A 24,190-nucleotide genomic window follows, 5' to 3' on the forward strand; every position below is an offset into this window, starting at 1 on the left:
GGACCATTTGTGGACTTAAAAAAAACGGTCAATGTTAATTGGTCGCTACTTCCCGGATTTTTGTTGATCGCGGGGGGTTTTGGTCCCCATCAACTGCGATAAACGAGGGATTACTATATATATATATATTGTACAGTCAAACCTCGGTTTTCGAACGTCTCGGTTCTCAACCAATTAGGTTTTCGACCAAAAATTTCGAGTTTTTTATGCCTTGGATGACGAACAAATTTCGGTTTTCGAACGAACTGAGCGCACTTGAATGCACCATTTGACTCCTCTCGCCTTCCTTACACGAGGAAGTGACGCTTCCTCGGGTAGACGAGGAAGTGACGCTTCCTCGTGTTGCTTTCCATTGTGAGCAGACGTATTCAGTAAACATTTTTATTTTAAAAAGAGCGTGGTTTCGGTTTTCGAACAATTTCGGTTTTCGAACATCCTTCTGGAACGGATTATGGACAAAAACTGAGGTTTGACTGCATATATATTCCCATCAGATCTGCTGTTATCGATCCCAGCCAACCCCTTGTACTCCTCTTGAGCCAGTTCCAAATGTGACGACACGGAATGGCCAACAAACCAAAAGGAAGGGGCTCAGAACAATTACGCTGTTCCTCGTAAATTGGCCCCCTGACATGACCCTAGATCGATAACCATTTTCTCATGAAAGACCTCAAGTTCTGCATCTCACGGCTCATTGCTCCCTCCCTCACATTGTTGATTGTGCCGCATGTCTTCTGGGTAAAGACCTGTGACAGCGCGGCCGCCGTGCTTCACCCTTGCAACAAATGCTCAGGGGGGGAAGCACGCGAAAATTGGAAAGCGTGTACTCAATTCTCCTCGACAAAGTGGGTTAAATTAGATTCTACCGGTCCAAACGTATCGGGACAATCACTGGGCAATGATATTTTAGTCATGCCCAATTGCTTTCCTTGATGTGTGGTAATTGCTTGACTCAGGGTTTCCGGCGCAAGGGCGCTGTGTGCATACCAAGCAACATAAGTGCACGTCGTATGGAGGCGTAGGCATATCAGCAGTGACAGTACACATTCAATCAAGATTTCATCCAGATAATGGACAAAATCAGTTTAAGAACCGTGGGGCGATAATCATGAAATATACACAGATATTCTTTACTGTACCAACATAAAAGCTCAGACAATGACCAGTCCGTTCCTGCGAAATAACTCCACGGCACAAGCACGACTAGCTGATTGGCTCAGTTCTTTCATTGGAATTCATGAGGTTGTACTGATGTAACTAATGTTTTGACTGGTGAAACTGGAAACTCTTCTGTGTGCCGCAAGTTGGCGCTTTTGCGGTGGTAAAAAAGGTGGACTCGAGGCAAGGCAGGAGTGCAGGATGTACCCAAAACAAAATGAATTTATACTCCAAAAAACAAACAAAAAGAGAAATATTGTCTTCTTTTTTATTCAGTTTTTTTTTCAAGCAAAACAATTCCATCATGACACCTTTAATATGGCTAGTGGAGCAGTGGTTTGAACAAAGTAAAACATAAAACATTCAAAATGAATTGTGTTAAGTGCAGCCACACAAAATGCTCAATTTGCACATATTGAAAGTCGCTGTTACATCGTCTCCATTTTGCACATCAAAATATTTCCATACAGCAGACGGTAATTATCAATTTTACATAACACCAGAAGCATGTTAGCTTCCCATGACAAGTGCCAGAATGTTCTCCCATCGGTTGTGTTTAACCTGTATATATTCTTTTGGCAATATCTGAGTAGGTCTGAATTATTTTGTTGCTTTGTAGTCCTTAAAAATATACAATTAAATAAAATCCAATTTTTGTTTTCAAAAGCCCTGAACATTTCTGCCACCAATTCCGATCAGCTGAAAATGGCCTGATCCTTCCCGATTTCCAATCACGTGACCAGGACATCTCTCTAGCTTCAGTAAACATTGACTCCAAATTACGGCAGAAATCAGTGCAGTTAAATCACAAATGTTAAATCGTGCAAGAGGTCACAGGCCACAAATCCCAGGTCGGCCATCTTTTCATGGATCAATACATTTTTTATTAATCCCATTTGGAAAATGAATTAGATTGAGAGTACAGCATTTTTTTAAAATTAAATTAAATATAATTCAATTCATGTCACAATCAGAGTTGAAAACGCCTGCAGTTTATTGCATGATTTCCAGGTGACAGATCTCTCCGTTATCAAACAAATGAGGATGATTATCATTCAGTAGCATGAAATTCGACCAGCAAACATGCGCTGCCTTCCATTAACTATGCAACCCACCCCGGCATTAAAAGGAGCTCAACACATGGGGGTAATAGGATTGCCCTGCCAGTCCATCTGTCAGGGGACTGAGCAGCAGCAAAGCCCAGCGACCAAGCACCCTGGCCCGGATCCACCTGCTCAGTCTGTCCTGGCTTTGCACTTTGCTCCGGAGATATTTACTCAGCATTAAAGCCTAACCCTCGTGCGCACACCCAGCCAAGTGTGTAAATCATAGTAAAGGTGCAAGTGAGAAAAAAAAAGGGAGAGTTTGTTCGCTTCTAAATGAGATGTTGTGTTAATCGAGTACAGATGGGGATTCATTGCAGTCACTGGTGAATGAGTGTGAGTCGAGGAGGGGTTGGGTAGGGGGGTTGAGAAGATGGAGAAGGGAAGAGGAGAAAGATAAAAGCATTGCAGTCACTGGTGAATGAGTGTGAGTTGAGGAGGGGTCGGGTAGAGGGGGGGTGAGAAGATGGAGAAGGGAAGAGGAGAAAGATAAAATGGGAGGGGTGGATAGTTTTGCTATGGGCTTTAAATCAAGCCTACAGGCTGTGCCGAAACCAGCAGGCTTTACTCTTGCTGCCATTCCAATTACATCAGCATGTGACTAATGCTCCATTGCACAGTGTCCTCAGACCAGCAGGATTGGATTTCTTTTCCCCTGACTCTCTTTTCCCCTCCCCCCAAAACCCACCCTCCCCAACTCCCTTGATAGTGAATTAATTGAAAAGAATGCATGTACAATCATTAGCTCAGGATGAAACACTCTGGGACAAAATTCATCAAATGAATGGATTGTACAAGTGTTCTGGGCTTGAAGCACCCACCATGACCAACAAAATATTGGCAGTAAGACATAAATTGACAAACAGATGTAACGAATTAGCCTAAAGGTGAAAAAGCACACACACGCACACTGTGGATTAGTAGAAATATACACTCAACATGCTGAGTAGAAATGGTGCCACTTAAGCGGGAAGAAAAATCATTTCATTGTACCTCTCCGGTTGCTAGGAAACTGCAACTCAATTGGCATTGCAATGCAGTACAACAGCTGTCAACATAATTGGACAATTAACATCTTAAAATGTCTTTATGTTGCTCATATTCATTTCAATAAAGGCCCAAACGTGTCCCAACATGTTTTATACCGGTCGGGTTAATGGGCTGAATATGAAGTACATGTTCTCCTAGGAATGAGCTTTCATCAGTCAAATGATCAGCGACGCGTTCAGGGTAAAGGCGCAGACAATGGTCAGAACCATTTGCGTGTCTCGCAATACACAGACAAACTGCGCATGTTGTCAAGCATGCTATATTTATCCGACAGCACTTCTCTATCTCTGGATGGGTGAAAGACGGCCAAGTGGAAAGTAGGTTAAGCAGGTTACAGAGTGAATACAAAGCCACCTCCCCATATAGTACATAAAAGGACATGAAAACTCCCGCGCTCAAATTCAGAACCGTGGACAGTTTGATGATTTGATGACAGTTAGATGATTTAGAAAATATCATCTCGATGATAACAATAATAATGCATTCAAGAAACTGATTTATGCAATGATTCAAAGGGCTCGGCGCACAATCATATTTATAAATGCAATACGATGACAACCACTACACATGTCCGCGGAGCGCAGAACCTGTCTGCCTGCTGCCACGTCCCCATTTAGTAGTGGCAACACAATGCCAAAGAGGTTTTCCCTGCACCTACCCAGTCATGTTCCAACCAGCCCCTTGTGACCACAGAGCATGTACTCACTGCACCTCAGCCCAAAACTCTCACACACACACACACTTTAAAAAAATAGTCCCCACAAAGCACTTTGTCAACAAAAAGGCAAACACTTGCAAGTACGTCTCATTTAGAGGCTGTAATCTCCAAGAAATCCCATTTGGCAGAGCAGCTGCCAGCATGGATCAGAGATAGGCTGTAGTTTGGGTGCCTACAGGGCAGCAAGCTGTCCAGTCACACTTTTCTCTTGATTGGGCACGCATACAGTGCCCCCCTTCCTGATTCCTGTGTTCTTTGCATATTTATCCCATACAAAAGTTTCAGTTCATCAAACCAATGTTATTATCACACAGAAACTACCCAAAGAAATACAATATGCAGTTTCGAAATGCCAATTATTATTAATATATAATTTATTCAGTCACAATATATATATATATATATACAAAAACTGGGAAGAGTGGGCCAAAATTCCTCCACAGCGATGTGAAAGACTCATCACCAATTATTGCAAACGCCTGATTTCAGTTATTGCTGTCAAGGGTGGCACAACCCATTAGTCGGTTCAGGGGGAAATTACTTTTTCACATCGGGGCAGGTAGACTTGGGTTTTTTGTGCCTTAATGAATTAAATTGGCATTTGGAAATTGCATTTGTTATATCCTTGGATTGTCTCTGTGTGATATTAAAATTGGTTTGATGAATTGAAATCTTTGTGTGTGATAAATGTGCAAAGAACACAGAAATCAGGAAGGGTGTTTACATGAATATTTACACATACAAACATCCATGTAAACATACAAATTACATACATGCAGTCACACAAACACACATACACACATTTGAGCTCAACGTGGATCAGCACCTCCAGAGATGAATGCCACTTGTTTTAATAGAAGCGTGTCACAGGCTCAAAGAAACAGATTGTCACAGGGAGAGGATTTTACTTTTATTGCTCATGTTATTGATCTGGCATGAGGGATCACGGGGGCAAAGTAACCTCAGGGACTGATTATTTGAAACATAGCAGAGTGTGAGCAGAATTGCTTGCAGCAGTGGCTTGTCCATCTGTGTGTTTGTCATCTTGGATGTCTGTTGATAATATTGCCTCATGTACAATCATCACGGCAAAAGTAAAAAGAAAGCCATAAAACCCGATTTCCCATAATTTTATAGAACTTGCATCAAACTACAATGCATTGATATGCCAAAAAGTATTCGTACGTCTCATAGTAAGTGTCTATTATTATTATTAACAAGTAGGTTGAACAGCAAAATGGTAGATAGTGTTTTATACAGTTCTGAGGTTTCAGGTTCAAATCTAGGCTCCGGTCTTCCTGTGTAGAGTGTGCATGTTCTCCTGTGCTTGTGTGGGTTCTTGCAGGGTATGCAAGCTTCCTCCTGCACTCTAATGACATGCTTCCAATTTTATTTGAAGCTTGATTATTTGTCTCTATATGCTCTGCGAATGGCTGTTGACCAGTCCAGGATGTACCTCGCTTCTTACCCAAAATCAGATGGGCTAGACTTCAAACCTGCGACCCTACAGTTCGAATTAAGTGGTATAAAGGGGCAATTTGATATAAAATATGGGGATTTTCTGATTTTTCCGGGAATTTTTTTCCCCACATTTCCTTCTATTTTCCATGATGAATATTTCTCAGCGTTTTTGAAGAATTTGGGGGGAGGAGGAGCGGGGGGCGGGGTGGTGCTTAATGCTTACTGCACAAATTCAAGGCCAGTTATGGACCACCTACTTCATAGTTTTTGTTCAATGAATTTGGGTGTGGGTTTTTTTTTCTATTTTGAGAGAAAATCTGGTTTGCACTTTTCTTCATTTTAAAATACGATCTTATTAAATTACATATGTCTGTACAGTATGTATGTATTTGTTTATTTATTTGACAAATCCCGTATTGACATAAGGTGAACAATAGTACTTTGGAATGCTGTGGCTGTTTGTGTCAAGTACAAAATGTAAGTACAAAATGGGTGGCACACAGGGCGACAACAGAGTTGTTCATCGTTCGAAGCAGCAACGGAAACAAAAGGTCAACCGAAACACCATTGGCGTTTGTATGGTGTGTTTGCGCCTCCTTGTGGAGTAGCCCTCCGAAGCAGTCCTAGAATTGCGCTCCCTCTTCATACCACCGTGGCTCAACTTGAGAGAGACAGAGAGGGCCTTTTCAACGCTCATGTTAACAAAAACCTACTTGTGGTCAACCATGTTCCAATAACTCAACTAAACTCAATTCAATTGTATTTATAGAGCACTTTAGAACAACCACCGCTGTACAGATATAATTATATAAAGTGTTGTACATGGAGCAAAAAATGAAAAATAAAATCATACAACAAACAATAAAACAATAAATTAATAACAAGGAGAGTAGAAAGCACAAACGCAGTAAAACTAAAAATCAAGTCTCATGCTGAGTCAAAAGCCAAAGAATAAAAATGAATTTTAAGATGGGTATTAAAGATGGCCATGAGCGAGGATCTTGCCTAACGTTCAGTGGGAGGTCATTCCAAAAAGAGGGACCAGCAACAGAAAAGGCTCGACCCCCCTGACCGTCCGCTTAGTTCTTGGTACTTCTAATTATGTCTGGTCCGCAGACCTGAGGCACCGGGCAGGTGTGTAGGGGCGGAGGAGCTCAGAGAGGTAAGGTGGAGCGACGCCATTTAAAGATTTGAAAGCAAATAATAGGATCTTAAAAAGAACTCAAAAATGTTTAGGGAGCCAGTAAAGGGATGCCAGAGTAGGAGTTAAGTGCTCCCTCTTACGAGGCCCAGTCAAGAGATGAGCAGCACCATTCTGGACCAACTGGAGATCCTTCATGGAGGATTGGCTGACTCCAAAGTAAAGTGCATTACAGTAATCCAGCCAGGATGTGACGAAGGCGTGAATTACTGTTTCAAAGTGCTCTTGAGAAGGAGAGGCTTTACTTTAGCCAGCTGCCGAAGGTGAAAGAAGCTAAATTTCACAAAGGCACCAATTTGCCGGTCCAATTTAAAGTCACTGTCCAGTTTGAGACCCAAGTTCAAGACTGTTGGCTTAAGATAAGGAGCCAGGGGGCCCGACTCTGCATGATGGGATGTACCAGGGCCACTGGGACCAAACACCATCACTTCTGTCTTCTTTTCATTGAAATTCAAGAAATGAGGCGCCATCCAAGTCTTGATTTTCTCGAGATAGGATAAAAATGGCCTCAATGAGAAAGCGTAGATCTGACAGTCATCTGCATTGCACCAAACAAGAATTATATAGACGATTTTGGATCTAGGATGGCCAGGAGGGAACACTTTTCAATTACTTTAACATTCTAATGCTGAACATGAGAGAAAACTTGCTGAGAAACAAAGCCAAAATTGGTGCAAAGGGGACAATGATGGAGGTTTCCTTATTTATATATTTGTACACATGTACAATGAAAATTATATTCTTTAATATGCATTTGTTTGCATTGTTTCCATGTTTTCATTTACTGGTGGTGTATTCTTATTTGCTTATAATTTTATATATTTTGAAGAAAACATACGCAAACTCCAGTGCGCTTATCATGAGCGTGTGTAGGAAGGGGATGCCAAAGGGGAGTCTCGTTAACATATTGTGAAAACAGTGAAATTTGTCATTAATTTTTGTAACTCAACTTCTTAAATACACCCTTTTATGACTTCTGTGTATCAAAAATATAACAAAGTAGCTCCTTATTTGGCAAGTGTATGAGTCATTGGCGGGGTGAGGGCATATTTCACTGTCGATTTATAATTCGATCATTTTTAGCATCACATTTGAACACGCGCATACACAAAAAGCAGGAGGGACCGCTGAGCAAAACCAAGTGATCCTGGAGCTCCACCGTCTGGCGAAAACAAGTATTACAACATACACTTCTAGACTACGACTGTTGTACTGTAGTACATTTGACAAATGTGAATTATTTGCCCAGCTGGGGGCTTGCTGGAAAACGAGATTAGATTACATCTAACAGTTTATAGACTCGTGCGTGTGTGTGTGTGTGTGTGTGTGTGTGTGTGTGTGTGTGCGCACACGCGTCCCATTGGGCGAGAACAACAGAAGTCATTTGGTGAGCCATGATGTGACGTGGTATCAATTACAAATCCATATTTCCTCTAGCCGCACAGTAAGCAGAACTAATGCCCACCCTAATGGGAAAAAAAAAATCCAGCATCAACCAGTATGGATTCGTTGCTGATATCAACTGCCCTGGTAAGATGTAAAGTTGGCCAGGCTGATCACAGATCTGCAATATGAATTGGCTGGGCACTTTGCGATCATCTTACACTCTGACCATTCCTGTGTGTGTGTGTGTGTGTGTGTGTGTGTGTGTGTGTGTGTGTGTGTGTGTGTGTTTACTTGGGGTATCTCTGCTCTGATATTTCCATTTGTTTGATGAGCACAAACCTGCGATTGACTGGCAACCAGATACGGGTGTGCCCCACCTGCTCCGCGAAGATGGTTGAGGTAGGGTCCAGCACACCCGCGTCCCTCGCGAGGATAAAGCGGGTCACAGATAATGGATGGAAGGATGGATGGATGATGATCTTAAACATTAACATATGGAAATTATGGAGGCATGTCAGAATTCGGGAGGAGAGCCAATGGTTTGTCATGACACTGTATGTTGTCATGTACAAATGTCTAAATGAATGTTTTTAGTGAATGTAAACAGTAAACAACCCCAGTGCCAGAACAGCTTGGCCCAGTTGCACACTGTCAATACTAATGACATCTGGACACAAAGCATCACTATGGTAACCTGGAAGCCCTGACCCTATCCCATCAGCCCTCTGTACAAGTGGATAGACCGGCGAAAAGATTGTCAATGAGCAAAAGAGAGAAGAGGGTGAGGAGGCAGAGACTGAAAGAATGATGAAGATAAGGAGTGAACCTACGAAGCAAAAGAAAGCTAGAAAAAGAGCAATAAAAGAGGCAGCAGGTGGGAGTTAATAGGCCGGCGCCAAGTGCTTGGTATGGAAGGAGGCAGCTCAGTGTGCCACAGCCAAGCTCAACCTTCAACTCTTTGCCCCCTTAAATCTTCTCCCCCCCTCCCCCAACATCCATCTCTACCTCTCTCTGTTCAGCTATCGCCTGTAGACTCACGAGCACTTTTGAGTCAGCCAGATGGGTTCAGTGAAATACCCCCCGCCCCACAATGTGCCGTCACCCAAATCACTTAAGTGCTATTTACTGCTCTCTTGGGAGGCCAACTCCAATTACACTTTTGTCAAAACACTGTACGCCCTAAACACTTGCTAACAGATACGTTGTACCAATAAACTCAATCTGGACATCAGAGTCTAAAAAAAAGTGAAAATTTGTCTAGAGATGCTGTTCAGCAGCATGTTGTGGAATGCGGTTATGGTGTTTTGCTTCGGTGTTTAAGTGTTGGAACCCCACGACCTTCTGTTTTTGGTCAGTCAGCTCTCCCAATGCTTGTGTGGGTTTTTGTTGCAAAATGGTAAAGCAAGACAGTTTACAATGATGCATCTTTATGACTGTCTAAATCTATCAAGTTTAAAGCGTTTTACCAGCTCCGATAAATTTCGTGACGAAAATATTTCACACCGTGTGGTCGTCACTTGCTTTCTTTATTGCTTGTCAATAAATGAGGTGGCACTTGAAAACAAATCATACACCAGTGACAGAGAGAGAATTGGCATGTCGAGTTATGACTCCACTTGTGTCATCGTGCGTCATCCTCCCATCCGTGTGTGTGTGTGTGCGCGCGCGCGTGCGCGCGCTGGTAAGAGCAAGTGAAGAAAAGGGCACAGAGGAAAGACATACTGGTTTTCCATCTATTCCTGCCTCAAACAGCAGCATTAGACGACATATACGTCATGTACACAGCCCTTTGTTTCGGTGGAGCTCCAGAAAACAATCTCACAGGAATAAGCATAAAATCTACCTTGACAAGAGAAAATACTGCTCAGGATGACACACTATGGTATGAATTTAGAATCGTATTGGGCTTTTCGAAGGGTTATAGGGACTGGTCTTCCTTTCGCCCAAAGTTAGCAACAGAGGCTGCAACTCCCCATGACCTTGAACTGGATTCGCGGGACAGAAAAAAGGATGGATGGATATTATGGTTGCGTGCACTGTTTTGCATCACACGGAGTCATGCTTTTATTATTTTGCACTTGTCATGTAGCTGTCATATGATGGAGTTCAATTGTGACATTTTTTTGGGCCACATGATGTCGCTTCGGGCGTGAATCGACCGCATGCGGTGTCGAAATTAACATTAAGACTGTCCAAATTCGCCACGGAATTTGCAGTCCACGGAGACTACATGAGGAGGAGCCTTTGAAGGTGTCGAAGGAGCCAGCCTGCGAATTGTCTTTCTTTGGAAACCACGTGCGGTCGAGTTGCACTGGAAGTGACGTCACGTGGCCGAAAATGCGGCCTTCAGAGGATGCAGCCTGCGAAGTTGGACACAGCCAGGAAATTCTCTGATGTACAGTATTTACCTAATGCAAATGACAGATTGGAAAAGATCATGTCACAGGATGTAAAAAGTATACCAGATCTTCAAACAGATCGGAAAAAAAAAGAAAGACGTCTCTGTGGGCACTCAATTATTACAGTCCTTCTAAAAACACCTCACACCACAGGACAAATGTTCATATTGACTTTGACCCAATAGAGGGGGAAAAAAATTATCTAATGCATCGCAGTTGTTATTGTGTCCCCCCCCTCCCCAGTGTTTGGCATGTTAAGTGATATAAAAATCCACAATCACAAACTCCACACTGCCCATGGTGCTGACACGACAGCCAAATAAAAGTACATTCTTTCTATGCGTAGTCCTCCTTTTTCCAGGCCATGATTTTACTCTTGATCCATATCGACCCCGTTACACTGAGGTTATTCCGTGCAAACAGAGGAGTGATGACTTTGCAAGGCTATTTTCAGACTGAAAATGGTGTTAAGGTAGAAAAAAAAAGCATTAAAAGTCAAAGATGGAATGTTGCCATTACCCCAATAGGTGCAGCTGGGTTTGCAAGCTGACAGCATTAACTCACTTCAAATTACACTTTTGGTTTTATTTTCAGTGCCTTGTTTCAAAGATGTACTGTTTCGTGTTGTGTCCGGTATGAGTTAGGGCACTCATGTCCCTCATTTTGAAATTGCCCATTTCTACTTGAGTCCCCGAAGAAAGGCGCCTTCAGTGCTGTTCCCCGCGGTTCGGTTTCCAAGATGTTTTCCATGTCTCCCTGCTGCAACACACCTGATTGAAATAATCAGGATCAGGATCCAGCTTCTACAGATCCTGCTGATGATCTGATCATTTGAAATGTGACACTGAGCCCACCTTCTCTTTCCTCCCTTGGGGAATCTCTGGAAGTGAGCTACCATCTGGGGCCACATGCTCATTTAATGTTTTTGGAATGATCCTTTTTTTATTGTGTTCTTATTAATCCATAGTTACTCAGGGAGATTTATTAAATGAGAATAAATGATTGTATAGTGTGTATTTTGTTTACCATAAACATCAGCCACACTTTATATTCTACTGAATACGAGATGTTTTCCTTAGAGGCCATTTGGAGAAGCACAATTAGAGTTAGGTACACCCTGGACTAGTCGCCACTAAATTGTAAACCAAATATAGACAAACATTTCCATTCAGATTCACATGTACGGGCAATCGAAAGTCTCCAGTTAACCAAACATGCATGGTTTTGGAATGTGGAAGAAAGTTGGAGCACACAGGAAGGCCTTAGTTAAGGTTCAAAGCCCGAACCTTAGACCACTGAAGCAGAGAGGCAGACGTGCTAACCACTGTCCAAGTGTAAAAGCTGGAAATCAAAATCCATTTTAATTTGGGTCATGGGTGAGCTGGAGGCTCTCCCATCTGACTTTGGGTGAGAGTCAAGGGACACCCTGGACAAGTCGCTTGCCATTCACAGGGTAGGTACATATACACAAACAAGCATTCGCAGTCACATTCTAACTTATAAAGACAATTCTGAGTCTTCACTAGAGTTCTCCTACGCATGTTTTTGAATGTGAAAGGAAACACGGGAGAGAACATGCGACTTCCAGGCATGGGCCAGAACCAAGATTCCAACCCTGCATCTCTCCACTGTGAGACAAACCACTCTTTCCACAACTCATCCACTTTGCTGTTTCTTCAATTCAAATTCTTTTCAACAACACAAAAATCAAACTAAAAGATGATTCCATTGAAATACGTGTCCCATAGTGTCCAAGTTTACCATGCCCCTCCTTTGACTTAGGTGATTTTTAATGCAGAAGCAAAAAAAAACAAAAAAAAAAACACAGCAAGCAGCAACCTGTCTCGCTCACCCCATCAGAACCTTTCATAAAATCACGAAGACAGATGGGCAGGGAGAGGAAGTGCATATCCTGGTGTTCTATATATAAATTTCACTCCCAATAGTCGTGGTGTCTATGCTGCAGACTGTCAGGCTCAGCAGTCCGGTTCGATAAGGAGCCTCTCTGAGAGGAGCACACTCAATGTTGTAACAAAGGAGATCACTAAGGCTGAACAGCACCACCAAGTTGAATAAGAGGATTAAAAAATATAATTGCACGATTCAAGTTTCGTGAAAGCCAGGGTAAGGAGACCGTAAAACTTGCATCAGTGTTTATTGTAACCATACAAGGTCTCCAGTGAGTGAGGGGAGTCAACGTTGATACTGTGACTGCTCATATCATTCCTTGTTTTCATGTCGGCTCGCTGCAAGAGACCGAGCAGGAAGTGTTTGCGGTAATGTGAGACTGCAGATGAGCGCCGTGAGAGAAAAACGCCGGCACCTTGTTGTTGTGTTTTCACGGACATTTCAGCTCCCTCCTGAGATTCACCTGATGGGCTTTGGATACCAGATTGAGCCCATTAAAATCACATCATGTGGACTTACATGACTGCACTGCACGCATGATGCCAACTCCCCTTCCACAAAGCCCGCACAATCAATCTCCTTGATTTTCTTCAATATTAAATTAATGTTGCATTTGCCAGACTTTTCATCATGATGTTCATGAGATGAAAAAAACTACTGTCCAATATATGGTCATTTAGTTTTTTTAACCATTCACAGGGCCACTTCGATCACCTTTAATCAAATGTTAAAAAATGCAATTGGGTACGTTCAACTGCACGCACAGGATAAGTGTTAGAGATAATGGACGGATGGTAGACACACAAAAAAAAAAGACTTGACAGTATTTTCTGCAATCGAAAAATAAAATATAATTCATAATAAATAATATTTGAAACAATTAATCAACCAATTGATTATCAATTTTCCCCATAGTTGAGCATGGAAACTAAATCCTGTCTACCCTCAAGTATCGCTGCTCAAACTGCATCACAGAGGTTATGTAGGGGAACGTGCATTGCTTATGTGTGTGTTTGCAAGCATAGTGCTACATATTCTTGACTGTCAAGTGGGAGTCTGACAGAATAACTTGCCTAAAGCATGAGAACAGCGCCACCCCTCCCCACACTCCTGAAAAATCTCACTCAACCATACTCACAAAACTGTGTTATACCGGAAATTGCAAACAGAATCCCACAAGCCCTGACACGGGGGCACTGAAATGTCACTGGAAGTCATTTCTTAAAAAAATAAAAAATAAAAAATAAATTTCCTTGCAACACATCTATTGCAGTGATGGAAAAATGTGTCACTGTTTTTTGATGACCTTTCATACATTGAGGCTTAGGCAGAAATGATTGATGGATGATGCGGGACATTACAATGTACCACAGATACTGGTGTGAATATGCATTTTCTCTTACTCATTTACAACAGGACATAGCCATCGAAAAGCGGAAAGACTTAATCCGTCACACCAGACTGAATGCGCTGACCTGAAATGGGAGAAACGAAGGAAGCGTGGACCAAAAACAAAAACCCCAAAAAAACAAAAAACAAAACAAAACAAAAAAAAACAGAAACAAATATGTGTGTGTGTTTTTGAGAACCCAGGTGACAGCATGTGCTGCCAGCACATCCCGGGCGTCCCAATAAATGGGGAACAATGTGGTCGACAACCAGGATTATGTAATGCATTTTCCACTCACAGGGTAACTGCACACTCATCTTCCCGGAGGCGAACTCTGCTCAGCTGGAGTGGGCATAAATGCTGAGAAATGGTGGAGCGCGTGTTGGAGGGGGGAATGGGTGAGGACAGGGGTCGGGGGTGGGGTTGAAGTTACATAAATACTCCAAGTTTTATCAAGCTTGGTAGGTCTGATCACACCGGGAATCACAAATTTAAAGTGTGAACAAACAGCCGTGCGTGCTTTGATTTGTGGGAGTGCTTTTTTTTTTTTACATACATGCATACACACATACACACACACACACACACACACACACACACGCATTGTAGAGCAGTGTGCGTGCAGGGGGCTGGCATTTCCAAGGTTATCTGCTGTGTCATCTTACTCCACAAGGTTTCACTCCAAGAGTCAACAGCTCACATTTGCTTTCTGTGGTTAACTGCTTCTTATTTCTCTATTTGGACAGCAGTGGAGAAACATCGCTCATCTCTAGCAAGTGAATGTCGAGTGGGCTGGCACCTTTTCATCACATCCAGAGACTGTTTGTAAAACAAAGGTATCTCATATATTGTATAGTTAAATGTCACATGCCAGAGGGTCACTTTATCATTGTTTGATGAACAAGCAAGCAGTAAGCAAAAAAAAAAAAAGAAAAAAAAAAAAAAAGCAAAGGACCTTCAAAAAAAGTTCCTGCAAACTTGGTGCAGCAAACACTCAATGTGACAGTCGAACCGGCATTGTTTGATGAAGCGGGAGATTTATGTGTCTTGCTTCCTTAGATTAGACCCTGGATTGTTCATCAGTCAGTCGTAGGGCCCATAAATACAGACAACCATTCACACTCGCAATCACACAGAGTGGGAACTGAAGCCACACTGCCTGCATATAAGGCAAATAACCACAACCATGCCATTAGTGACTGATTTTCTCAACTCATCTTTCAAACTTTGAAGTCGAAAACATTTGTGGCAGAGTACAATTCTGTTGTTGTGAGTGTCGCCCAAGATAACAAGCTTGATGACATTTCTGTGAAGGTTACGTTTACTGTGACCAGCATAGACTCTGATAACTCAAATCCTCAAGCCAAATATATGCGCGAGTATTAACAATATGCTTTTTGACACAATTTTAACACTGTCAATTGTTAAACGGACATCTGTCTGAACGTCTCAATCAAAAACTAGACTTGACAGGCAAACATATGCTGTGGCTGGTGACTATCACTTGCCGACATGTGATGTGTGCAAACATTTGTTGTGCAGAGCTCTATGTTGGTTGGGGTGCAGATGAGCGCGTAACGAACATGACTTGAACTTCGAACCCAAAGACATACTCTTGAGTGAACACGTATCGATGGCTTGCACGTCTTGTAGTGTAGACTAGAGGCTTTGGACAACACATACTGTACTGCATCACTCTTCCTTCCTGAGGGCAGAGCGTACTAGAAGGAGGGCAACCATGCAAAACTAAATAATGCAACGGCCCAGTCTCCACATGATGACCTAGTAATCGGCTGCTTATAGCAAACACTGATACCCTCGCGGGCTGAACCGTCTGACAGCACAGTCACCAGCTGGATGAACTGTCTGCCATTAAGAACTTTGCATCCATCCATTTTCTATATAACACTTATCCTCATTAGGGTCGTGGGTGAGCTGGAGTCTATCTCAGCTGACTTCGGACAAGAGACGAGGTACAACCGTGACTGATCGCCACACAATTGAAGAGCACATACAGACAAACGATTCACATTTACACCTCATGACAACTAAAGCGTTGTCTTTAGGTTCATTGAAGACCTGTTCTGGAATTGACGACACAGTCACAATTTCAACTTTGCCTAAACACTTTACTGACATTCCTGTTTGTGCGATTTACCACTGAGCAAGAGAAAGCCTATTAGCGGTCTGAGATGATCTGAGTGTGACTCAAAATCGAGTGGAAGATATTTGCTACCTCTCTTGACATGCTGCAAACACCACCTAAGAGAAAATGCACCTCTGTCTTCAGAAAAACTAACACAATGAAGTCATTTTCAAGCATGACAGAATCACCACACACTTCCATTCAAAGATGTCCCTACAACTTCTCCATCTGTTTTTGAATTCGCAGTCGCTTGCAACTTGTGCATGCATGATGTACAGATGACCAAATATTGTGTGTCACAAAGTAAACAACTCACAAGCTTCCTACAGATCCCCTTCGTGTCCCACCCTACCTTCGGTGTGACAACTGGACGACAGGATAGTGCTCGGCGGCCGGAAGATGTACGGAAGGTAACGGGAAAAACATTTCATCTTCTCCTCCTTCTCCGAGGCTTGCCAACGGGTGTGGAGTGTTTGCTCGCAGGCTCCACATGCGCACTGCATCCACGACAGCCAGCCAGAGAAGAATCAGTGGGATGCTGCCTGCGGGTCGCTCGGTGTGTCCATGACGCGGGGGGCTATGACAGCAACGCCAACGCCCCCCTCCTCCTTTCCCCCCTTTCTGCGGGAGAGCTGGAACTGCGACCGGACTTGACCCAGTGTTGTGTGACGTCTTACGCAGGAAGAAAATTGCTGTGTAACTATAATAAATAAATAAATAAACGTATATATTCTTTTACGTTTGTTATTGAAATAAATAAATAAATAAAATATACGTATATTTTTTTACGTTTGTTATTGTCATTGTTAGTTTTATTGGTGTGACCGCGTATTCAGATCATCAGATCATCAGATGGTACTAAATCAAACTTGATGAATCATAGACAACTTATTCCGAGTTTATTATTGTACATTGGTACATTCTAGCTCCATCTTGTGGTGATATTTCGTGTCTAAATTCAGTACATGTACATGCACAACACTATCCAACGTAGAAATAAAGCGCAGACCCTTATAGAAGATAACCATAGGTCCTTGCGTGTTATTTACCAGTAATCTCTACAAGTAAACTCATAAATTCAAGTTTAAATCGATTTAATCGGGAAAAATGCTGGATTGTGTTCATGATTAATTCCGCGTAGGATCTCGCGAGATTTGAGTGTGAACTAATGCCAACGGAAGTAGTTCTCCATCCTCTTTTCCGCCGGCCATAGAGAAGTACACGGCAGGGTAAGATTTGTAGCGACCATTTCACTTGCGAATCTCGTCCCATCCATGTTGAAAACACTTCTATTTTACTAAATAAAATGCTGTAGAGCCCTCTAAACCTTACTATCGTCACATAAAGACGCATATTGTGGCGAAATTCATGAACGATGACTGCATTACTACGTCTGCTGCTAGCGCCTCCGTTAGCGTCCCTGAATGATCCACATGTTATCAACGCTCACTGACGTGACTAAAACCTGAAAGCAAGAAAAATGATTATGCATTCGGACTAAGTGACGCTGTAATTCCGTCGTCTGCGTTCCGGGTTGGTGTACTATGCGAAGGAAAGAATCAGCATACCACCTTGATTGCGTTGTCTATTATGCTAACATGCTAACACACGGAATATGAAGCGAGCCATAATAGCTGCTTTTCGAACCGCTGCAATAATCTGTCGACAGTATGTTAACCAGAAACCCGGGAGGTGGTACTGTACTGTTTTGATCCCTTCAGTTATTACATCTGCTCGGATACTGCGCAAGGTGAATGCGTTAACCATGTTTGCGACCATTTGAACTCAATGATGACTACTTGTATGGCTTATACTGTCGAAAAAGTGTCAAGTTAGGTTGTGTTTGTCTTTTGTTTAACAGCATCATGAAGCTGAACCCGTTTGTAACATCTTCCCGCCGCAAGAACCGCAAGAGGCACTTCAATGCTCCCTCACACATCAGGAGGAAGATCATGTCCTCCCCCTTGTCCAAGGAGCTCCGTCAGAAGTACAACGTCAGGTCCATGCCCATCCGCAAAGATGATGAAGTCCAGGTATTGAAATCAAACTTGACTATTGTCAAGAATTTGTTACAGCTGCAGCTGTTGTGAAAGCGCTATATAAATCAGCATGTATGTATGTAAGAAGAATACTTAGTCTTGATTTGCTTTGCCAACGGTTTGCTTTGCCACACTCAGGTTGTCCGTGGACACTACAAAGGCCAACAGATTGGCAAAGTGGTCCAGGTGTACAGGAAGAAGTACGTCATCTACATTGAGCGTGTGCAGAGAGAAAAGGCCAACGGAACCACAGTCCACGTTGGCATTCATCCCAGCAAGGTGACTGCTTTTTCTGTATAATGTTTGTACTTGTCAAAATGCATATGAGATGAATGTCAGTGCTTGAATGTTTTCTGTGATGCACCCAACAGCAGTACCACTGGGAACCTGAGAGGTTGGAATTGAGATCTGAAAGAAATAAGATTTATAAATTGTGGAGCATCTAAATAATTCACTACAGATGTCCCGGTGTTTATTTGTGTAATTGGCCCCTCATATTTGATAACACCAGATGGGAGTGCAATAGCATTGCTTCCGATGTGGCCTAATATTCATTTGATGGGACAAATGTAATTGCTTCACGGCAGCAGTGTATACCACAGTATGAACTTGACTGTCAAAATTGGAGTGCAAGTATTATGAATGATTGTAGGAGCAAATTTAAAATACATATATTTTACTGTACGCAACTCGAAGTTAAAATTCTACATTTTATTGTGCAGAAGGGCTGCCACAAATAATTACATTGGTAGCCAACTAAGCACCAGTAGTAGTGACGATTAGTGGACGAATTTGATCATGTGTAAATTGTGGCAAGTCGCACAAGCAAGCGGTTTTTGTTATATACCCTTCAGTTGCTTAAAACTTGAATTTATGACACTACGTGCATCCATCCATTATCCAAACCGCTTTTCCTCGCGAGGGTCACAGGCATGCTAGTACATTCAATTTTGCTCAAACTTTGCAGCTTCTACCATTCTTTTGGACATGTTTATAAATGATGGAGCAACTTAAGTTACAGGCGAGATTTTGGCCTTAACATTTTTGGCTGTAAATGTTTAGTGCAATTTCATATGGAACCAAAAACCATACACTATGCAGAGTTGCACTAATACTATGAAACCATTGAGAGATACAAAAAGGAATACATGTAAACATATTTCACTCTTCTATTAGGCGTAGAAAAAAAAGTAGTGTGTTTCCGGTAACCCGACTGACTGAGAATTTCTACGTCGAAAAAAAACTTTACGGTCGGCATTATTTTTCAAACAACCCTCTCCATTTTTGTGTAGAGGGTTTACATCGGTGCAAGCTCTCGCGATACTCACGTTGAGCGCGTGCGTCGTTTGCCCTGTCGTCTGTCAACAACATTGAAACATGGCGGCGGCCGCGATCTCCGACGACAGTTTAAACCGCGTTTTCTGTGTTAGAGACAGTCGCATGCTCGCACCGTAACATAGCATCCATTGATGTATCAAAAAAATTCAGCGAACTATTTGATGAACACCACGGGCCGAGTAAAAACCGAGGGCAGAGGAGGACGGCGGCGGAGGCGGTGGTGTGCCCCCCCGAGTCCGGAGCGGTGAGAAAACTAAATAGGTGGCGGCGGGTTCAATGTCTTCTTGTTTTACGTTTTATGGTGATTTTGTTTAAATTTTTGATGAAAAAAAAAAACTTTGTCCGACCTACCGACCCCATGCTGAAATTTCATGTTACCGGAAACACTGTCTTTTTTGTTTGGCCTTACCACCACGCCATTTTTTTAAATGTAGTACGTAGTGAAATCAGATGGTAAAAATTAGGATGCACTGTGCACAAGGAAACAAAAATAAGCACTTGTATTGGTTTTTAATTTTGCTTTGCTTAACTGGTAAGCATAATTTGATCTACACAACCAGAAAATGGTGTGTGTGCAGCTGAAACAGGGGGCGGTGGTCAACCTTGAAGACTCTGTTTTTAGTTTATATTGAAACAAACTATGTAGATTGTGTTTATTTGTTGCCGTCAAGATAGACAAATAGATATAAATGAGAGGCTATGTTTCATGATGGCTTTGCCGTTAATGTGGCTTTGCGGTTAATTACTCCTTGCCCACCTTTCTTGATGATAATACTTCTGAAAGCTTTTGCTTGTTTGCTGCCAGGGAGTTGAGGTTAGGTGACTTAGAGGAGGGGCTCTGCACTATGAGAAGACAGACAATGGTAGCAATCCAGCTGTTGCTCGCTGGTGTGGTAGTAGTTCCGGTGCAGTGCAAGAAAGTTGGATGAATCTACAATGTGGACGCATACATTACAATTGAACAATGCAACAACACCATTTTCCTTGCAGGAGGAATTTTGTTCAAACTGGTACACTTTTAGTGAAACTAATGAAGTCCAGATGACTTGGTGGTTTTGTGCGTCTCTGTGGATGTCACTGTGCGTTTTTTTTTTCCCCCTCAATTGCAGGTAATGTTTTCAATTAACACATAAAGGACACCAATGTTTAAGCTGCATTAACAATTACATTTCTTAGAGTTGAGTCATTTTCCTGCTGAACAATTTGTTGCACGCTGTCTGTCTTGATTTGTGTAAATTTTCTCACTGAGCAAGCAATTTATCAACGCTGCCCAGTTGATCCTGTTTGAGGTCACCAGAACGCTGCAGCTCTCTGCAGCTAATTTAGCAGGAGAGGAGCACAGGCACCCATCATCGTTTGGTCAGACATTGCCAGCGTTGTCTCTGTCATCGGGTTGAATCTATTTTCAACCTTTTGCCAGTGTCAAGCAAATCAGATCACATTTTCAGCCCTTGGCCAGCAGTTTGCCATCATGTTAACACAAGGGGCTGTCGTAATCAGTTGAATGGCCCTCATCTAATCTGATTTCTTTGCCTCATAGGTGGTCATCACCAGGCTAAAGTTGGACAAGGACCGCAAAAAGATCCTGGAGCGCAAGGCCAAATCTCGCGCTGATGGAAAGGAGAAGGGCAAATACAAGGAGGAGACCATTGAGAAGATGCAGGAGTAAACATCTTTTGCTATCAATAAATTGTATAAAATGGTGTGTCCGTCTCCTGTTTTCTTGGATGGATATGGTTTGAAGGAGAAATGTCAATTGTTGCAATGGACCCTGTGCATATTCTCACAAGATTGAGGTTTTACAGCTAGTGTTGTACTTGCCAAGCAGGGGAACTTCTGACTTTGGCTTTAAAGGTAATTATCAAGCTGCTTTTCTACTTAAGGGAGGAGCTATGCATTTCCAGTATGAGATGGCTTTCATTTTCGATATCGAGGTGGACATTAAAGTTACTCGACATATAGCCTTTTGGGGTCACAAATGTGTTTGCTTTTACGTCGGCCAATATACAGGTTATCTGCACTGCAACCATTTCAACATTACTATTGTATAATGCTTCACATGAATACTTAGTCAGCTAAGTACACTGGCCAATTTCAACTTGAACTGTGAATTATGAAGGTACAGAACTGGGTTCCTGGGACTCGAAAGTCTTGAATCCAATCTAAAGACAGTGAAATGTCTTTCAAAAGCGAATGCAATATTCAGTACAATCCATTTTTATTTATATAGCAATAATGCACAGAACAACATAAAAATATTGACAATAATACAATACGAATTGTTGAATTATGATTGTAAATATTCTCAAATCTCAATCGTAATGTTTAAATACAGAATGACTTTTGATAACATCGGTCTATCATGATGGTGGACACATCACAACAGTGATGTGGTTTTAGTCGACACTATCAAGACTAGATATACGCCAGTGGAGCGTCCCTCTCAAATTTTATAGAAAATGCATCTTACATTGAAATTGCCTTTCGATGCAGAGACTGACTGGTAGCACATTTCCGCCTCCGTGTGGTCAAATCAGGTGTTGCGGAACAGAAGCGGTTGCAATCTCACTGAACGCGGGATTTTTAACTCGGACAAATTCGAAAATTTAAATCTGGACCATGCATTTAATAGAATTAGATTTGAAACCAAGAATCTGTGAGCGAGCGTGTTTGGAAATTTTACAAAGCTAAAAAAGGTGCATTGGCCACACAGGGATCTTGAGTTAGACATGCGCACTGGCACTTCCTCCTTTCGCTCGTGATATGGTCACGTGACGCGGTGACTAGTTTCAAGTTGTCAGAAGTTTTGTGTCTGTATATTCTCCTTTCTAAACTTACTGCTGCCATGGCAGAATTAACTTTTGTCATCGCCATGTCCACGATGACCTTATTTTGGGGCATAGTGGGAGGAGTGGTGCCCTGGTTTATCCCCAAAGGCCCGAACAGAGGGTGAGTGTGTTCACGTCACTTCACTAGCTCATTGCTAACTTCAAATTGAAGTAACGTTTATTTAGTATTGTGTGTGTAGGATCACAATTGAAAACGTGCAGTATTTAGTCTTGTACTCTGTATATGCTATTTAGTGGTGGATAAGCTTCCAATAACTTTTAGTAAGAGTCGGTGTTAGGCACTGGAGACTAAAAGACCAAGTTTCTCTTGCGTATCTCTTAAACCCCTCATGCTGTTTATTTTTTTTTTTTTTACGAATAGGTCAGCATTCCATTTTTTTAGGTTATGCCCTCTTACTTATTGGAAAAATAAAAACAACCCCTCTATGGAAAGACGATGCAACTTCCCATATGTATGTCTAGGATATTAATTGGAAACATATAAATAACCCCTCCATGGAAAAACGATGCAACTTCCCATGAGTATGTCTATTATATTAATACCTTGAGCTGTTTGTTCGGTGTCCTTAAATATTGTCTTTTCCCCACAGAGTGATAATCACAATGCTGGTGTTAACTTCTGTTTGCTGCTACTTGTTGTAAGTATTATTCGGCCTGTTTTGGAATTTAAACATGGCGAACACTATCTGTAATTACTCGGACTTTTTTACTTTGTACAATTATATACAGTACCTCGTGTCTTTAACTATTTCGCAAATATACTTCACAACAAACTACTTTGCTTAATACTGGAAAAAAGTGTCTACATAAGGGTAGATATTTCACGTTAGTTGTGGAATTGTGTGTGTTATATGCAAATGGTGGGGTTGTGAAAAGGCAGATCTGAATCAAATCTAAAACTCACAGGAGTTGTTTTTTTTTTTTTTATGAGGAATACAAAACGTCCATCTGTCCATTTTCCATAGTGCTTATTTATTACACCCAATCACAACTGACATTGGCTACAACCTGTACTGGTCACCCGAACACATGTAGACAAACAACCTTTCACAATGATGGACAATGTAATTTACTATTCAATTAAACTTGCATGTTTTTGGAGTGTGAATGGAAGCTGGAGACCATGTAGAAAACCTCATAAAAGTATGGGAAGAATATGGAAACGCTACACGATTCAAAAAGACTCAATAGTGGGAGGCAGACAATGTAAACCGTGCTGCCCTAATATAAGAAAGGTTTGTGTTGCTAAATTATTGACCATCAGTGTGGTTTGTGCTCTTGTTACATAATCACATGGACACAGGAGAGCAACACACAGGCCAGCGGTTGAGTTGTGAATGTCCACCCTTGATGAGCACTGGTCTTCATGTGTGTTCTTTTCTTCAGCTGGTTGATAGCCATTCTGGCCCAGCTGAACCCACTGTTTGGGCCGTCTCTGTCCACTGATGCCATCTGGTACCTGAACTACCACTGGTCTTAAATACTCAGGTAAAACACTTTTGGAATGTCAAGGCCAACATATTGCGCATTTTGTAATAGTTGTTGTACTGCTTAGTTCTTCAAATGACGTGCACTTTTTGCTCTGAATTCCTCTCAACACAGACAGCGCTACAACGTCTGGGACCACTTTCTCCTCACTTCATGCTGTTGTCCACAGTTCTGAAATGCCTTCAACTCTCATCCCTTTGGTTTTACAGACTGATGCTCAAACCCGTGCCTTGTATAGTCTCCAAAGGGCCTTTCTTAAAATTGATCCCCACTGAGTGTGCTTTAATGTAAAAATAAGCCTTAATAATGTTTGGTTTCTTTATGCTATTGTTTAGAGCTGATGTTAATATGAATAAACTTGCCATGAATGTTATTTGTTGTGCCTCATACTCTGTCCTTTATCCAGATCCCATTACCATTATTGTTTTGTCTAGATTGGCTGTCCTCAGAATACCATTCAATGAACTTCTTTTTTCATTTGGCGCTAATATTGATGTTATTTCGCTGGCCAATTAGACTACTGTGATTATTGTAATACGGTAATTGCAAATCCTAA

The 24,190-nt window shown here is 41.9% G+C and overlaps 3 protein-coding genes across 4 annotated transcripts in view; 2 read left to right on the forward strand and 1 right to left on the reverse strand.

Annotated features, from left to right (window-relative positions):
• ppp2r2ba (protein phosphatase 2, regulatory subunit B, beta a) overlaps nucleotides 1-16,626 on the reverse strand; it is a 40,453-nt gene extending 23,827 nt beyond the window's left edge. The window contains exon 1 of the mRNA XM_019892247.1: nucleotides 16,273-16,626. Within this exon, the coding sequence (XP_019747806.1) occupies nucleotides 16,273-16,423 (151 nt within the window). The 5' untranslated portion in view covers nucleotides 16,424-16,626. The remainder of the gene's footprint in view (nucleotides 1-16,272) is intronic.
• Nucleotides 16,627-17,049: 423 nt separating this feature from the next.
• Nucleotides 17,050-21,002, forward strand: rpl26 (ribosomal protein L26). Its single transcript, XM_019892249.1, has 4 exons — nucleotides 17,050-17,149; nucleotides 17,782-17,953; nucleotides 18,098-18,238; nucleotides 20,838-21,002. Exons 2-4 carry the CDS (start codon nucleotides 17,786-17,788, stop codon nucleotides 20,964-20,966), a joined length of 438 nt encoding a protein of 145 aa, XP_019747808.1. The 5' UTR covers nucleotides 17,050-17,149; nucleotides 17,782-17,785; the 3' UTR covers nucleotides 20,967-21,002.
• A 1,034-nt stretch (nucleotides 21,003-22,036) lies between these two features.
• atp6v0e1 (ATPase H+ transporting V0 subunit e1) lies at nucleotides 22,037-24,007 on the forward strand. 2 transcript variants are annotated; one of them, XM_019892252.1, is made up of 4 exons: nucleotides 22,037-22,246; nucleotides 22,737-22,784; nucleotides 23,533-23,634; nucleotides 23,753-24,007. In XM_019892252.1, the coding sequence occupies exons 1-3, from the start codon at nucleotides 22,143-22,145 to the stop codon at nucleotides 23,624-23,626; spliced, it is 246 nt and encodes an 81-aa protein (XP_019747811.1). In that variant the 5' UTR covers nucleotides 22,037-22,142; the 3' UTR covers nucleotides 23,627-23,634; nucleotides 23,753-24,007. The 2 variants fall into 2 exon arrangements, with proteins under 2 accessions (XP_019747811.1, XP_019747810.1); XM_019892251.1 differs by having other exon boundaries at nucleotides 22,038-22,246; nucleotides 23,749-24,007.
• Nucleotides 24,008-24,190: the final 183 nt, after the last annotated feature.

Source organism: Hippocampus comes, unplaced genomic scaffold (assembly GCF_001891065.2).
Source record: "Hippocampus comes isolate QL1 unplaced genomic scaffold, H_comes_QL1_v1.1 scaffold203, whole genome shotgun sequence".
NCBI classification, from domain to species: Eukaryota; Metazoa; Chordata; class Actinopteri; order Syngnathiformes; family Syngnathidae; genus Hippocampus; species Hippocampus comes.